The 16,848-nt window shown below is 58.7% G+C and overlaps 1 protein-coding gene across 4 annotated transcripts in view; it reads left to right on the plus strand.

Annotated features, from left to right (window-relative positions):
- The window catches only part of AKNA (AT-hook transcription factor), a 43,907-nt gene extending 28,628 nt beyond the window's left edge, over positions 1–15,279 (plus strand). For 2 of the 4 annotated variants that reach the window (XM_081274333.1, XM_081274332.1), the window contains 11 exons: positions 681–909; positions 1,733–1,839; positions 2,504–2,712; positions 4,113–4,275; positions 6,991–7,167; positions 7,770–7,879; positions 8,498–8,644; positions 9,888–9,983; positions 11,251–11,424; positions 11,569–11,761; positions 14,228–15,279. In XM_081274333.1, coding sequence (XP_081130459.1) covers positions 681–909; positions 1,733–1,839; positions 2,504–2,712; positions 4,113–4,275; positions 6,991–7,167; positions 7,770–7,879; positions 8,498–8,644; positions 9,888–9,983; positions 11,251–11,424; positions 11,569–11,761; positions 14,228–14,459 — 1,837 coding nt within the window. In that variant the 3' untranslated portion in view covers positions 14,460–15,279. The remainder of the gene's footprint in view (positions 1–680; positions 910–1,732; positions 1,840–2,503; positions 2,713–4,112; positions 4,276–6,990; positions 7,168–7,769; positions 7,880–8,497; positions 8,645–9,887; positions 9,984–11,250; positions 11,425–11,568; positions 11,762–14,227) is intronic. The other 2 variants (XM_081274334.1, XM_081274335.1) reach the window with 2 other exon arrangements.
- The last annotated feature ends 1,569 nt before the right edge of the window (positions 15,280–16,848 follow it).

Below are 16,848 nucleotides of genomic sequence, written 5' to 3' on the forward strand. Positions count from 1 at the left end.
CCCTCCGGTCTCCACAGCGAGAGGACGCATGCAGGGCGTGTGGGTGCTGGGGGATGTGATTCCGAGCAGGATGGGGGCAGTGTTAAGTAGCATCCCTCCCCTCTGACCATCTATGACGGCAAGGACAAAGCCTTCGTGCTGTTTGTCTTGGACACCCGTCTTCCTTTGGAGAGAGAGTCAGAGAGACAGGAGCAGGAGACCAAGCCTTGAGCGGCCGGAGGATCCAACCATAATAGGATGGTTTTCATGCTTTTTTTTTTTTTTTGTATTTATTTTCAAAGTTAGTTTCTGTGTGTAACGTGAGTGCTGGCCTTCCACGGTCAGCAGTGGTCTCGGTCTCTGAGTCTGTGGGAGCCCTGGCTGGTGTGAGGAGAATGGGGTGCAAAATCCTTAGGTCTAGGAAATGCTGCTTCACCTCATTGATTTTTCAGAGAACTTCTGCTGTGGTGGATCGGGTGGGTTTTGTTGGGATCTCATTTTACAGTTAAAAAACAAAGTTCAAAGGTACGAAGTGCCTTGCCCGGGCCTACACAGTGAGAAGGTGGTAGAAGTAGGATGGGGGCCCCTGGGTGTCTTGACTGCAGAGTTTTCCCCAACCAGCCTGGCTCCCAGCACAGGCCCAGCCCCAGGCCTGGCTGCCTGGCTCTGTCAGGGCTCAGAGACGCTGTGCTTCTCTCCAGGGAGGCCAGAGAGCAGATGGTACCCGGGAAACCACCCAGCTTCCAGACTTCCACGACCAGAGATGGGCACACATCAGGCCTGAGCAAGGCCAGAGCCGCTCCTCTGGGGCCTGCCGTGCCACCTGCCCACGCGTACCACCAGAGCAGTCTCACCAGCCTGGAGGGAAGCGGCATCTCCGAGCACCTGCCACAGAAGTCTTTGCGCCACGCTGGTCGGCCCCACCCAGAGGTGAGTGTCCTCACTGCAGGGGCCCCGGGCCCGGACCCTCCCTGGGCCATCTGAGCTTCTCCTCCAGGCCTCCTCAGAGTGCCTGCTGCTCTTGTCTCTGCCAGCCACAGTCCTGCCTGTCACTCAGGGCCTAGGCCCAGGGCCACCCCCGACCATCCCTCCAACTAGAGCTCTTGTTCCTCCTTTGGGGAACTTGGCTGTGTCATAGCTGGCTAGTTCCTGCCTCTGTGCCCTTTGCACCATCAAGTAGCTATTCTCACACTGTGGCAGGGGTCGCAGACACTGTGGGAATGTGACTTAGGTGACAGGCCCTCTCCTAGGATGGTTGATCCATGTGAGCAGAGGCGCGCACACTTCTGTCACCCGAGGAGCCTGTGGCTGGGCATCTGCTCTAGATGGAGTCACTGGGGGCCTGCGCCTATCACTCATGTTCTCTGGGCCTTGCTGGAGCCCGGAGAGTGGGACACGTGTGTGTGGGGGTCTTTGTCCAGTGCAGTGGGTCTGAGTGTGTCAGGAGAGGCCGGGGCATCTCTGGCCCTGCCGTACATTCTGGGATGAGACCCTCCTTTCATTCCTCCCTTGCCGCAGTGCCTGTCCCAGGAGCGCTGGCTGCTACTCCTCAGGGAGGCTGAACTTGGGGGTCCTCTCAGGGATGGAGACCCTGTCAGGGCCGGAGGACCCTCAGACCCTGGGCCTGGCCGTGAGAGCGGGGCAGCCTCCCTGGGCCATGAGGCCTGGAATGCGAGGTGGGAGTACCTGGGAGGGGCTTCCGACTGGGCCCTGCGCACACTCCGCAGACTTAGAGGGACACTTCCTCTTTCAGGAGCCCTGGATGGCATCCCCAGAGACAGACAGTGGCTTCGTGGGCTCAGAAACCAGCAGAGTGTCACCCCTCAACCAGACCCCAGAGCACCGACTCACCCACAGCAGGTATCCCAGGACCGCCCTACTGTCCCCCAGTGCACACACCCGGGACAGCCAGGGATGCCGGTGCCCAGGACGGCCCAGCACAGGGCTCGGGGCTCTGGGTGTCCCAGGCCTGCATTTCACCCCGCTTCATCCTTTATTGCCATCTGACTGCTAGAGGGGAAGCCACTTGCCCACTGTCACTCAGCCCATTAGTGACAGTCCTGGAAGTTGATACTTGTTGAACAAATAAACAACTGAACGGATGAATGAGTGAAAACCGCAGTGGGGGCGGTGAGGTGAACAGAGCCAGGGACAGAGGCACTGGGGTGGCCATGTGAGAAGCCCAAGGAGAGGGAAAGGGCAGAGGAGAGGTGGGTCACCATGCAGACTGGTGGCCCCCAAAGTGGGTCCCAAGTGTGTGCGTGAGGAACAGATGAGTCATTCTTTTATATTGTCTACAACAGAAATCGAGCTGTTTCCCAGGCACGTGTGGCAGGTGTGCTGTGGAGCGTGTGTGAGGGTGTGTGACCAGCTGTGTCCTTGGAAATGTACCACCAGGGTGTGAAGGCCACAAGTCCCAAAGTTTGGGAAGCTGTTGATTTAGCATATGGTGGGGTTTGGGTGCCCAGGGCCTGAGGCCTCTCGTGGTGGGACCTCAATGTGTCTGTCCCCGCCTGGTCCCCAGCAACCCAGGAACAGCCCAGCGCTTCACAGCCTCTGCACCCCGTGATGGGCCCTCTCACCTCAAGGCCAGGGGTCCTCTGGTCCCCAGAAGAACCTCTGAGCCCAGTACACCCAGGAGCCGAGCCCAGAGGCACCCCTCCAGCCAGAGCTGTCCTTTCCAGCAGAGGAAGCCCAGCTCCCACCTGGACCGGGTGCTGGCCGCTGAAATGGGTGAGTCTGGGTGGCCAGAGCTGGGTGGGGCCAAACTGCACGGAGAGAAATATCAAAGGACAGGAGAGTGCCTTAGGGTACACAACGGTACACAGGTTCATCGTAGGAAAATCTGCAATTACAGATGGGGTGAACAGAGAGGAGAAAGAAACAAAGACCTGTGAGCTGTTTCTCAAGCTGGTAAAGACGCGTGTTTATTTACACATACTTAAAACAGAAACGGGACGTCCTCTAGGTGAAGGGCAGCCACCTCTTTTCCCTCAACATTGGGTCACGAACACATTCCACGTCTATAAACTCTATGCACGATTCATTTTTTTATCTGTATAAGACACACACAATCTTTTTACTGAAATAAAACAAACATACAGAAAAAAAATCATACATTAATGAAATTGAACCCAGACCACGATCAGAACCCCAGAACTCAAGCCCCTTCCACTCACCGCCCCGCTCCTGGGACTCACAACACCTCAGATGAACTCTGCCTCTTCTTTTGGTTCATCTTTAAAAACAAAAAATTTAATTAAACTTTTTATTTTGAGAAAACTGTAGATTCCCATGCACTTTCAAGATTCAATACACGAGATCTCCTGTGTCTCTCCCAGCTTCTCCCGGGGGTCACATCCTACAGAGCCATAGAGCAGGGTCTCAGCAGCTGTCGGCATTGACGGCAATATCGCCCTGGCCAGGAAGCGCCTCAGCTGGCCCTGGATAGCCATGCCCGTCCCCTCCTGCCCCATCCTGGCTCCCAGCAGCCGCTCACCTCTTCCCACATCGATCATTTTGTCATCTCGAGAACGTGAATTAAATGGAACCAGATGGTGTGCGAACCTTTTGGGATTGATTGGCATTTCCGCTTGGCGTAATTCTCTGAAGGTTCACCTAGATTGTCCCATGGGTCAACAGTGTCCTGTATATATTGTTGGGTAATGTCCCAAGGGCCTGTTGCTCTTACGCATGGGCCAGGGCCACAGGTGTCCACCTTGGTCCCTGTCCCTTAGAGAGGTCGGGGTTTGTCATGCTCTTCCCACACACAGGTAAATGTGTGTTTGATTCCAGAGGGACATGGAGGTCCCAAAGCTTGTCCCTGAACAACATGATGAGATGGTGACAGAGTAAGGAGGCCCAGGTGACCCCTTGGGACCTGGTAGTGTGCTAATGGGGAGGGGGCCTCTTGCCAGAGCAACCCAAAGGCCCAGCACAGCACCCCATGCTCCCAGAATAGACCAGCCCTCTGGTCTGAGGTCAGTGGGTCACTGGCCACCTCAGGAACTTCTGGGACCTCTGCAGAGTGCCATCTCCCAACCTCACCGCCGTGTTCCACCACATTCCATCCAGCCGAAGCTTCTGGTGGCCTCTCTGCCTCCGCTCACTTTGTCCTCTCTCTGCCTCCCTAGTGAGCCCTGGCTCAGAGTTCGAGGGGCGAAAGCGGACTTCTGAGCAGCTACTCCCCAGCAATACGACCAGCCTGCTCCCCACCCCAGCCCCTGCAGCTGCCCCTCTGCCCTGTGAATCTCCAGAGACCACTCCCAACCTCATCCTCTCCAGGACTGGGCGAGAGTAAGTCGGGCACTTGGGCTGTGTGGATCCCAACTCCGTGTGGCAGAGGGTAGGGGTGACGGGGCGGGGGCCCTGTAGCTCACACCAAGGGGCCGGGCTGGGGCCAGGCAGAGCCAGCACAGGGCTGCTTCTGTGGGACCTCCTGGAATGGCCAAGAGGTTCACCTGCCTGGGGCCAAGACCCCCCTCCCACATCTAGGACGGGTCCACCCTTCAGGCAGGGGTCTTCTGCAGGTGGCTCGTTCGCTGCGTGAACTCAGGAGCCACTACACCTGTTTATCTCTGTCCCTCTGTCTCTCTCTCGGTATCTCTCTCCCTCTCCTCCCTCTCTCCCTCTTTCCGTCTCCGGCAGTTTCTGCCAAGCTCCTGCTTGGTAGGAGAGAGCGGTCAGCAGCCTGCTCAGGCCTCGCCCTCTCCCTCATTGCTCTTGACCTGCGGTCAGGCCCAGGCCTTTGCTAGACGGGGTGTCTGCCTCAGTATTCTGGGAGGTGGCTCTGAAGTCACCCCTGGGGCCCCATGGCCCGCTCAGTCGTACACCCTGTGTGCACAGTGGGGCCCAGCCACCGTCGGTGGTGTTCAGGGCTGGGTTGACCACTCTGGCCCCTGCCAAGGCCTGGAAGCGTATTTGTCTGTGTTATGCCAGGCCCTGAGGACACAATGGTGGACAGGACCCTGTCCTCGGCCTTGTAAGGCTCACTGTCTCATGAGATGGAGAGGAGCAGGCCACCGCTCCCCAGCATGGGAGGCACAGTGGAGAGGTCCCAGGCTAAGACAGTGCCGAGTTCGAGCTGCAGGGAGGGACATGGTGTCAGCTGAGACTCAGAGGGGGACAGCTGGCACAGGGAAGAGTGTACGGAGTCCTGAAGGTGAGAGAGTGCCTGTCACCTTTGAAGTGTTGCTGGTGACAGCTGGGTCCTCGAGTGTGAGCTGGTGGGTGCTGAGCAGACAGGGTAGGGGAACTCCCTGCTCAGAGATTCCTCCTCAGAGGCTGTGGGTCAGGTCACACTCTGGATGGGGGCTTGGCTCAGAGAAAGCACTGGTAGAACCCTCTGCGAGTGACTGGGGCCCATCCTGAGGACAGCGAGGGGCTGAAGGTGGAGTTTTTGTTTCAGAATGAGGTCTGGGGCCACCAGGGTGGGAGGAGAGGCTTCCCAGCAAGAGAGGACTGGGGGGCCTGGACTCCAGCCAGGGTCCGGAGGGAGGAAAGCTGGTTCTGCTTCTGAGAGGCGATGCTTCGGCCATTGAGCCACAGGACTCGGTAGCTGGTGAGGTTCAGGGTGATCAGGGAATCCGGACGGATCCCTCCGACTTCTGAATGCCTACCTGGTACTGATGCACTGGGCAGGGATAGGGTAGGTTTGCGGGGAAGATGAATTTCAGTGCCAGCTGGGGTGCGGTGACCAAAGAGTTAAGTCAGAAGCCCCAAATCTTGACACAAACCCCAGAGAGGAGAAATGATGCCCCAGTGTGTGTCCAAGACCCAGGTCTAAGAAGGGGCCCGCCTTCCAGGAGCCTGGCTCTGGCCGCCTCCGCCCGTGGTTTGCCCTGGAATTGCCAACATGGTCTCCCTGGGGATTGTCATGGAGACCCAGTTCCGTTACACAACCTGGCTGGGACAGAGCTGGAGAAAGGTCTCCAGTGCCACCTTCCACACTTACTGGAGACCTGAGTTTGCTGGAGGTAGCACCGGGAGACACCCAGGAGTCCAGGGGCCACCAGGCAAAAACTGACCCTGAGGGCAGTCCCTGGAAGCCACCAGAGCCAGCGTAGAGTGTGCATCAGCCCAGAGGAGCATGCCCGAGCCGGGCTACAGCACCGCACTGTGGGTAGGGGTCTCTACCGGCTGAGAGGTGGGGCTGGTGGCCATCGTGCTGGGGTGGCCTGTGGAGTAGGCCCTACGGTGCAGGAGATGATGGGAGAGAGACAATAGCATCTGCTCCTGGCACTAGCTCTCGGTGCCATAGCTGTGGGCAAGAGCCGGGCTATGCCTGGGTCTCGCAGGGGTCATAGAGGGTGTCAAGGAGGTCAGGCCTTGCAGGTGCACCCTGCGTCTCCCTACCCGGGCACTTTACCCTTCCAGCTCAGCATGCTGGGCACACCTGATGTCCCCTTGTGTACGCATGATACTTTGCTCCCTCTGAAGTCTGGATCCAGCTCAGTAACGTTTCTGAGCACCTGTCAGTAGGGTCAGGAGATGGGGATAGCCTGGTCCTGCCTGCCAGTGGTTGAGGGTTGAGGACACAGATAGACAAGCATCTTCTGCCAGAAGCAGAGAGTTGAACATAGGAAATGTTGCAGCTGAGCAAGGACAGAATGGAGTCAGGCCAGGTTACAAAGTTAAGTTCTCTGGAGAAGAGACGGGGGTGGAGGACAGCCCAGGGCCAGCGCAGATCAGAAGGAAATTGTAAAGTGGACCTTTGGCCCGTGTATCCTCCTCATCACCATCTGGAGGACAATTGCTCACGCCCTGCATGTTAGGAAGGCCGACCCCAAAGGAAGGTTCTGATTTGCTCACAGAATGCACAGGGACATGAACTCAGGTGTCCAGATGCGTAGCAAGAAAAGTGGATGCACAGGAAAGTTCTAGAATCATTCAGCAGCAGAGTTGGCCCCTGTGCCTGCCAGGAAGGGACAAGACCACCGTATCCAGGCAGCCCTCAGGCGCCTCCAGCTCCAGTCCTGTGCAGCTGTTCCATTTCTGTCTCTCCCCTGCCAGCCAGGCCATCCGCGAGCTGCAGGCAGAAGTGTCCCGGCTCCGTCTGCAACTGGAGGACAGCCTACACCGGCCACACCAGGGCAGCCAGGCGCACCCAACGACTGCCTGTGACCACCCCGCCCAGACTCAGGACCGGCCAGCTGCTTCCTCAGCCACCTGGGGCTCCCACTGTGGCAGGTGGGTGACCCACCTCTGTCCTCACCTCTGTCCCTGTGGCACCTGTCAAAGATAGATGTGGCCTGCCTGTGGCTCACCTAGACATGGGACGCAGGCACAGCCCCTTCCCCTCTCTCAGTCCATCATTCATGCACTCTCACAGTTTTCGTGGTAGAGTATTTGATGCATAAAAGAATGTCTAAGCTTATGTGTTAGTAATAAAGCATGAGGCAAAGTATATCCCTGAACCTACCTGTTGCTGAGGAGCTAGACCTTTTTCAGGATTCTCATGTACTCATTTAGTGGACATGCATCTGTGAAGACAACTTATAAAATCAACTCACTTCTTTTGAGTGTTTTAGTGGAGAGCACTAGGCTAAGGATTTTATGGATAGTATCTCATTAATCCTTCCAACAGCCATCGGAGGCCCGTGCTCTTATTATCCCTGTTTGACAGATGAGGAAACTGTCCCTCAGACTGGCTACAGAGTTTGATTTTGTCCTCTACATTGTCCTTCTCCCGTTGTGCAATAAACAGTTCTCCAGGTGGCCTTTTTGTGGGCCATCTGTAAAGGCTGTGCGAAACCTCATCCAGTGACATTATTTCCCTTCCCGTTTGCTAGTAAATCCACAGAGCGATTGTCCGGGGAGCCTGAAGGTGCAGAGCAACCTGCAGGAAGACGGCGAGCCAGGTCCTCCTCAGTGCCTCGGGAGGTGCCCCGACTGTCCCTGAGTAAGTGAGTGCTGGCCAGGCCTGGTTTCTGGAGGCTACATCTTGGGCATGTTGCTCAGTGGTCATGGACCACAGCAGCAGAACTTCCAGGAAACCGGGAGGAGGTCCTTTGTGCATCCGTTGTGGCTGTCACCATGCTCTGAATTGTGGTGCGTGTCTGTGTGTGGCCCGTGCTTTGTGCGGGGCAGCCGTAAGGGCTCTGCAGACGTCACCTCAGGGACTTGCACTTCAGGGGTCATCCTGCACATGTTCTGCACATAAGGACCTTGAGGCCTAGAGAGCGTGGGGACATGCTTAAAGGAACCTGGATCTGAGTCCCTGATTCCACCACGTTGTCACCACATCATCCTCTCTGGGTTGCTACTCCCTTGGAGCAGTTAAAGGGACTACAGTGGTGATGGCATCTACCTCTCGGGATTGCTGCAGAGGTACAGGACAGCACCCCAGTGTGTCTGGACTGGCTTAGCGCAAGGTCAGGGTCCCAAGGTGCAGACCGTATTCCCCGGAGGTAGCCAGGATCACAACCTAGGCATTGGCCTGAGGCCTGAGCTTGCCATGAGCTCACTCCTCCAGCTGGGCCCCACCACTGCCCGCCTAAATCCCCTCTTTCTACTCCAGGTTTGGATTCTGAGCCACCCTTCCCTCAGCTGTCATCTGGGAAGAACAGGAGCTCCAAAAATGGTCCCCGGGCCACTCAGGAGGGAATCAGAGGGACAGGCAGCAGCAGACATCCTGACAGGGTCTCCTTCCGGGGCCAGTACACAGGTGGGTGAAGCTGGGGTGGGTGGATGCAGTCCAGGGGAAGGGCTCCTCCATGGCCAGACCTTTTCCATTCACCCCTCAAATCTTATCTGCCATGTTCTGACAGAAGGAGCACCAGGGGCATGGCCTCTGCTGTGTTTTAATAGGAGGAGCACCAGGGGCGTGGCCTCTGCTGTGTTCTGATAGGAGGAGCACCAGGGGCGTGGCCTCTGCTGTGTTCTGATAGGAGGAGCACCAGGGGCATGGACTCCCTGACATAGGGCTCTGTTCATTCATTCATTCCTTGAGCAAACCTTTCCCAGGCCCCCCTTTTATGGAGCCCGTGCTTGATTCTGGGGTGCCCTTTCAGCTCAGCCAGCCAATGATAAAGAGGTCTATGATCTCCTTTGCCACCTCATGTGTTGCATGAGCACTGAAGGGCGTCTGGTTTGCCCTCTGATTGCAAGGGGCCTCTGCTTCTTGTGAACTGGGCACCTGGCTCAGGTGACACCTAGTAGCACTTCAGAGTGCTTGACATTTAGAAAATGCACGTGCTCCCATCTGCATGAATGTGGCTGCCCAGCAGAGGCACTGGCCAGCAGTCACAGTGAACTGTGGCAGCAGGGGCACCGCCCTCCGCTCCCTGTTGTGCTGGAAGGAGGCAGGAATGGCCTCCCCTGCCCTTGGAGACTTATCAGGAGCCATCAGAGAGCAAGCAGTCCCCGCGCCCCTCACAGGGCTTCAGGCCCACAGAAGGGCTGTCTTTGAGACTCAGGGACCCACACAACAAAGGGTGGTGTGGATCTGAGAGCCTGCCCAGAGTTCTAGAGGCATTGAGAGCTTTTCATCTGCCAGTACTGGGTGGAGACCTCACAGATACTGCCCATTTGGTCCTCCCAGCAAGCTAGGAAACCACCCCCAGACTGTCCCCTCTCACAACCAATCAGAGCACAAAGGAGAATTGCCCAGGCCCCTGAGGGCCAAACCAGCAGGGTTCCCCTGGGGAGCAGTGTCGTCTCAGACCCCAACCCAGCCTGGGGTGCTGATCACTCCATGTGGGGACAGCCAGGCAGCCACTCCTAGAAGCAAGGAGTCAGGAGAGAGCTCACCCCACACACTTAATGAGTCTTACACACTCGTGTGCTCACTCCTGTACGTGGGGCCACTGTTAAGCCACTGGGAGGAAGGGGTGAGGTCCCCGAATGGGCTCCTCCCGGTTCTGCAACCCCCACCCGGGCTGATGCCAGCTGTCCTGTTTCTTCCACAGGCCAGGAGTACCACCTTCTGTCCCCCAAGACTGCCCCAAGAAGCAGTGGCTCAGCCTCCTGTCCCCACAGTCAGCCCATCAGATCACAGGACACAGGTAAGGGATGGGACCTGGGGTGGCCACCCTGCAGCCTCTTGCTGTTGGGGGCCATTGTGGCTGGCCCTGTGGGCCTGCCCTGAGCCCAGCAGTTGGAGGGTGGTGGGCACAGGCAAGGATGGGACTTTCCTGGGCTTCTCAGCCTTGCCAGGTACCTGCCACCACCCCGTTGCTCCTGGAGCCACTGTCTGAAGCCACCTTCTGGGACTTTAAAAGTCCCCGAAAAGTCCTGAGGGACAGGCATGGATGCCGACCGGCTGGCAGCAGTAGTTCCCCCTCCTGTCTCCACCCCTCCCCCTTCCCCAAACACAGCAGCTACAGGGGATGGGGAAGGTGGTGGCCTGAGAATCCAAGCGTCAGGTTCTGGTCCCAGTTCTGCCACTAGCTTGCTGTGGGGCCTTAGGCCAGGTCCTTGATTTTCCTGATCCTCAGGTTCCATGTCCTAAAGGAGAGGGTAAAGAGACGGTCTCTGAAGCTTTTTAAGCAGGGATGCTGGTGGCGATGGAGTTGCCATCTGCGCAGCCCTCTGTGCTCTCTTGTGCACAGTCTGCGTCCACCCTCACAGTTCAGTGAAGTATTGCATTATGTCCATTTTGAACCTCCTGAAATAGGCTCAAAGAGATGGTGCAACTCGCCCAGGGGCACACAGCTTACAAGTAGCAAAGACTTCATTGCAGGACTTTATGACTTGAGGGCCCCGACCTGCCCTCCTCCTTCCTTCATTTACTTGGCAGCTACTCCTGCCAGGCCTTGGGCCCTGTCCCAAGCAGCCGGTGGCGGAGCTGGGATGGGGCTGGGGCAGCACTCTTTGGGCACAGGAGTTCCCAGAGGGCGTGCGGGCCAGGCTGAGCCTGGGGAGAGGCAGGCGGCCCTGGAACCCACTAGATGCCGAGTTGGGGATTTGCAAGGGAAGCAGTGCGATGCCCTTGCCTCCTGCTCCACTGGTCTCTGCTGACCCTGTCCCTGGAGGCCCAGACTGGCCACTCCCAGGCAGGGGACAGACGGTAGGAGAGCCCAGGCCGGGGGTCAGATGAGTGTTGGTTCCCAGCTCTGAGATCTGGGGAGTGAACAGGAAGAGCCGGAGCCTGTGGGTAGGGCTGGGGCTGCAGGACGGCCCCCTCCAGCGCCTGGCCCGCGCAGGGTGCACTGTGACCATCCTGCCGGGGCTCTCTGTGGTGGCTCCTGACAGCAGCTTGGTGCTTTGGAGGCCTGTGGGGGGGCTCTGGGTCTGACAATCTAGACAGGATCCTTTCCTGTCCTCTTCCAGACACCACTGCCACCAGGGAGCTGCAGGGACTGTCTGCCACTGAGGCCCTCCGATGTCCCTTGTGTGGCCACATCGAGTCCCTCCCAGAGGGAGATGGCCCTGGCTCTGGTAGGGACAAGTGCTCAGAGCCTGCTCGTGGCCAGACCCCAGCTCTGCTTACCCTGGGGGCCGGGGGTGAGTTTAGGGGGGGTGGCGTGAATGGGACCCCATGAGCTGTTCCCAGGGGAGGCCTTGCCTGGGGGCAGGGAGGGCCGTGCAGACCGCCATCCTCAGCTGAGGACGCCGGGTGGCCAGCTGTGTCCTGGTGTTTTCCCACAGGGGCAGAAAAGGCTACCGCAAGGAAAAATGTACCTGTGGCTTCCAGCCCCAAGCAGAGGAGCCAGCGGGTCCCCTCGCCCGCACGGCCGCCCCCTGGACTGTGGTACCTGGCAGCTGCGCCCTCAGCACCGGGACCCCCGGCCTTCACCTACGTCCCCTCGGTTCCCATCATGCCTTATCCGCCAGCCACTGTGTAAGAGCCCCCAACCCCCGGCCCCAGCTGCTCCCGCCTCCATCTTAGTCACTGAAGAAGCTCCAGATGTGGGGGCTGAGCAGCAGGCTCGGCTCTCCTGGGGACCATCCCAGGTGGCCACCTGCTATCACACCTGGCACTCCTATAGTCATTCAGCAAACCCCAAGAGCTTGCTGGGTAGGAGAGTGCTCGGCCCTGGGGACCCAGCAAGGAAGGAGGCTGCCCCCCGGAGCCTCCTAATGTCCCCTGATTATACTCCAGGACTTGGCCATTTCCTTGTGGCCAAGCAAGGCATGAGGACGCCCTTATTTTTTCAATTGACTCCTGTTTTAGAGCAGTTTGGATTTAGGGGAGTTGAGTAGATAGAACAGAGAGGTCCCACAACCCCTGTTCTGACATCTTGAGTGAGTATGGCACATTTGTCACCAGCCAACGTTAGCATTGACGGTTGACCAAAGTCCGTGATGTCTTCAGTGCCGCTGGCTTGTCTTCTGGGTGGCCTCCAGGAGGTCCCTGCCTCTCCCTGGCATCCCCTCAGCTCCGCAGCTCTGGCAGCTTCCCAGACCCACCTTGTTTCTGGGTGACCGGGAGGTACTCCTGCCAGGTGCTGGAGGACAGGCCACTGAGATGGCAGAGTAGCTGTGCAGTGGGGCCGGCTTCGGAGCCAGGCAGAGCTGCTCTGGAGTCCCCTCTCCCACATTCGCCCCATAGTCAGGGCAAAGCTGCCTCCTCTGAGCCTCGGTTTTGCCATCTGTCTGTGGGGAGTGGTCTCTGCCATGTGCACTGTGTGGAGACAAGTGGGGTGTCAGTTGGAGTCACCCCAGGTGCTGGCACAAGCTCATCACTGAGTAAACAGGAGCTTTGTCCTTCCAGACGACATTGCTGTTGCTCGATATTGTCATTAGTTAGAAGGAAAATGAGCTCAGCAGCTTTTCTGCAGGATTGTGGAGGGAAGGAAGCCTGGGCCCTGGAATTAGGAGACCTGTCTTCTCGTCCCAACCGTCGCCAGCTAGATCTCTGCCTCATTTTCCCCCATAGTGAAACAAGCCAGCCAGCGTTCAGTGGCCATGCTCTGGGCAGCAAGGGCAGAGTCATGCTGTGGGCTGACGCTTGGCGGGAGCAGACACCCAGGTGCCGTCCACCATGGGCCTCCCCAAAGAGGCCGGCCTGTGCTGGGGCATCTTGCCGAGCCTGGGCAGGCCCATAGGAGCCTCATCTGGCCACATCCTTCTGCCTGCCAGGGGCCTAGCACAGGGCTGCAAACCCCTGCTGGGTTCCTACTTGATGGCAGTAAAGGCTCTGCCTGGAACTGTGGCCCCCTGGGCAGCCCTGGGTCTCCTTACTGCTCCTGAGGCCACCACCTTCCAGCTCAGGCCTTTGGGGAAAACTAGCCAGACAGGCAGCGTCTCCAGCCTGGGTGGGCCATGGGGAGAGGAGAGCAGCTAGGGAGGCCAGTGGTAGCCAAGGAACTTGGTAGGCCCCTGTGCCTCCGTTTCTTCCTGTGTGAGATGGCTTGTGGCAAGGATCAGCTGAAGGAATGCCCAGAAAGCCCGTGGTAGTGGAGGTGGCCAGCAACACAGTGCTCTTGATGCACAGGGAGCAGGGCAGCAGGACTGGGCGTGCTCAGTGGTGCCTGGTGCAATTTAGAAAGTTCTTGGCCTGTGCTGCCACCTGCTGGCCACCGCCCCACATCCCACTGCAGAGCTTTGCACCCAGAGGATTTGTAGGGGCTTCTGCCCTAGAGGGTCTTGGGGGAATTCTCTGGCAACCTGGCCATCCAGTAAGCAGAAGGTGGGGTGCAGGGAGCTCCCCAGAGGCAGGAGTGCGGGCTGCCGTCCATGCTTAGGCCAGAGCCGCTCATCAGCAGGGGCTGCTCCCTAAGTAGCTCAAGCTCCAGATGCTTGGCACCAGGTCTGGGGCGACTCCAGCCTGCCCTTTCCAGCCTGCCCCAGGGCCTCGGGAGCTGACTGTGACAGAGCACTTCCCTGGCCTGGCATTGCGAGCTCCTTACTTGACTTCTCCCGTCAGCTCACTCTGGCCATTTGAGGGGGAAATCAGAGGCCTTGAGTGGGGAGGTTCCTGGGCCCTGCAGCCGGCCGAGCAGAAAGAACAGGGTTTGGGGCAGGCCGGTTCCGCTGGCCTCTGCTGAGGTGTGTGACACTGTCCCCTCATTCACTAACTCCCGAGCTTCACTGCTCCTGAGGTGACGGTGCTAACTGGCCAGCCCGGCTCTGCAGGTTGTTGAACTGTGGGAAGAGAGGACCAAGGCACCGCTCCCCTTCCCCCAGCAGCGCGGGAGGGTACCCTGGCCGCAGTTCCTGCCAGCCCTGGGCTGTGAGTCTTTCCTGCCTCAGCTCTCCTCATGGGTGTGCCGAGCACGGAGGAGTGTGGAAGGGGTAGGTGCCAAGACCCGGGCTGCGGGCCTCCCCAGCTGCCTGTGCTAATGAGCGCCCCCTCCCTCCCCAGGTACTTCGCACCTACAGCGCCTACCTCAGTCCCCACGGCCTCCTTGCGGGCACACCGGGGACACCGGCACTCCATTCAGCTGGACCCCGATGACCTGGAGGAGCTGCACTCGGCCCTGAACCAGGCGGTGCAGGCTGCAGAGGACGTGCGCTCCACCACCCGGAGGATGACCCGCTCGCTGTCGGCCGACCTGCGCCAGGCCCACGGCCTGAGGGACTCCTGCCTCTTCTGATTCCCTAGAGGCTCTGAGATGGGGAGGAGCCGGGGCAAAGGGCAGGCAGGAGCCACTGATGCCCAGGAAGCCCTGCAGCCCCTCCTCAGGGGGCCAAGACCTGCCCTGCCCGGTACCTTCAGATGGAGCAGCGTCAGCCTGGGAGGCGGAGTAGCTTCCCGGGGGACCAGCCCCGTCCACAGGTGCTGCCAGCAAGGCCACTGTACCCACACAGAGCCTCTGGGACTCTCCTCTCCTGCTCTGTCCACCTCCAGCTAATAACATGTGTCTTATGTTCAGATGGCCAGGCGCTCTTCATCCTGGGAGTCACCCTGGTCTTGGCCTTACAAGGCCAGATACGTTGGGAAAGGCCAGGCTGTCTGGAGCAGAGCTGTCCCCTGCCTGTGACCAGCCACCTCTGGGAAGGGCCTTGTCCGAGGCCTTGCTCCTGGCGACTGGGCAGTGGGGCCTTTGTGGACTCAGGTGTCTGAGCTCCTCGCTGGGCTGCAGAGGCCTCTCCCCCAGGCCTGCTGGGCTGAAGACACCTCCCAGAGCCCTGGGAAGCCACCCGCCAGTGGCTCGCTGCACCTCGCCCCAGGCCTGGGCCCTTCCTAGGATCTCAGTGGCATTGGACTGGTGACCAGCTCCCTGCCAGGCCCCAGCCCGGGCCCTGCAGCCGGGCTGTGGGCTCCCGCCCTGCAGCAGTGCCCTCGGGTTCTGGAATGTGTGTGCATGGCAGATGTTTGTATATTTGCGGCATTTAAAAGTCTATTTTCGTTACAAGAGTAAATGAAGAAGAATGAATAATGATCTAAAAAATAGAAAGGACAACCAAAAAAGAACCGCCCACATTCCCAAAATGGCCTGCGTCTGTGGTGTGTGTCACGGATCCGTGATTTCTAAAGTCAAGGGTGTGGCTGAGGGAAGACTTGACACCCAGCCAGTCCCTCCCCCAGGGGACCTGTTGAGTAAGAGTTTTCTGACTCTGCCTCCTCCTGCGGGCTTCTGTTCCTGCAGCTTGTCCCCACTTGTCTTGGAACCGTAAGCCATAAACCTTGGCTGTCAGGCCAAGCCTCTTTACACTAAGCCCAGAGAGGTTATGAGATACACACAGCAAAAGCCTGAGTCTGGACTCTCCTTCCAGTGCTCTTTTTAGTAGTGAAACAACTGCTATCTCCTGAGCCCCTGCTAGACTGGGACCTGAACTCCACACAGGCGTCCTAATGGGCAGTGACATTCCTTCGGCCTGCCCCACCTCTTAGTCTCCCCTCCCTGCCCGCCAGCATCAAGGTCTAATTCAGGTTTGAGCCGATCCTTGGCAGTGTTGAAAAAGGCCTGTCCCTGAGAGTGACCCTGAGCTGGACACCTTTCCTGTTGGTTCTAAGCCTCCAGATCTCGCCTTTTGGCGTGCCAGAGGCCATTTCTTCTGCTCATGTTCTGGGGGCATCAGGATGGGGCGGGGGCCTAAGCTGGGGACCCAGGGCAGCATCCCCAGTCTCAGTGTCATGGGCCCAGCAGTGTCCAGCTGTTGATGAGGGATGCTGTTGCCATGGCTTCTGGGAAGAGGGACAGCAAGGGTGTTGTCTTAGGAGGCTGAGGGCAGTGCTGGCCATGGGCATCCTAAGCCGCCCCTCGGGAAGGCGTGGGCAGCTGTGTGCGCAGATCGTTTAACAATCCAGCCCTGACCTCCTGCCACCCGAGAGGTCTGCCACCCTCACATCCAAGAGGCCACCCATCGTGAGCTTCCTGTAGGACTCCTGACCCCAGGTGCTTGCTCTGTCTGTACCTGGGCACGGCCCTGACCTAAGGCACAAGAGAGATGTGAGCTGGCTTCTGGGGAGTAACTTCATCTCCAGGTGTCATTGTCTTCTTTGGGGCCCTCTGAGGACACTTCCAAGGAGACACCAGCCCCTTTGGCTGAGGCCCGAGTCCTCCTGTCACCCACCCTGCCCGGCCCAGGTGCTGCCTCTTGCCAGGATGCCCTCTATGGCCTCTGCTCGGGCCTTCCTGCCTCCAGCCTGGCCCCGCCCAGCTCATCTCCCTGGATGGCCAGGGTCCTTCCACCCCTTGCCCACCTCCTGTTGTCCTCATCCTCTGTCTCTGGTTCCTGAAATGTGTCCCTTTGGGCTTGCAGCTTCCAATCCTCCTAGATGGGTGCAAATACCCCTCCTAGGAAGCCTGTCCCCCTGCAGAGGAGCCCTCCTTGAGCCGGGCTCCTAGAGCACCAGGCCCAGTGACATCCACCCGGCTCCTCCCGCCAGGCTGGGGCTCAGCCAGGCCCCACTCGGGGCAGAGTTTCCCACCAAGAAATGAGTGGGCATGAAAGAACGCGCAGGTGACCAGCAAACTGTCCCAAGCAGAAACTTTACTGAGGCAGAGGACTGTGACCGAGGAGGCCGGTGTGGGGTGG

The sequence above is a fragment of the Spermophilus citellus genome (genome assembly GCF_964194105.1).
Source record: "Spermophilus citellus genome assembly, chromosome: 2".
NCBI classification, from domain to species: domain Eukaryota; kingdom Metazoa; phylum Chordata; class Mammalia; order Rodentia; family Sciuridae; genus Spermophilus; species Spermophilus citellus.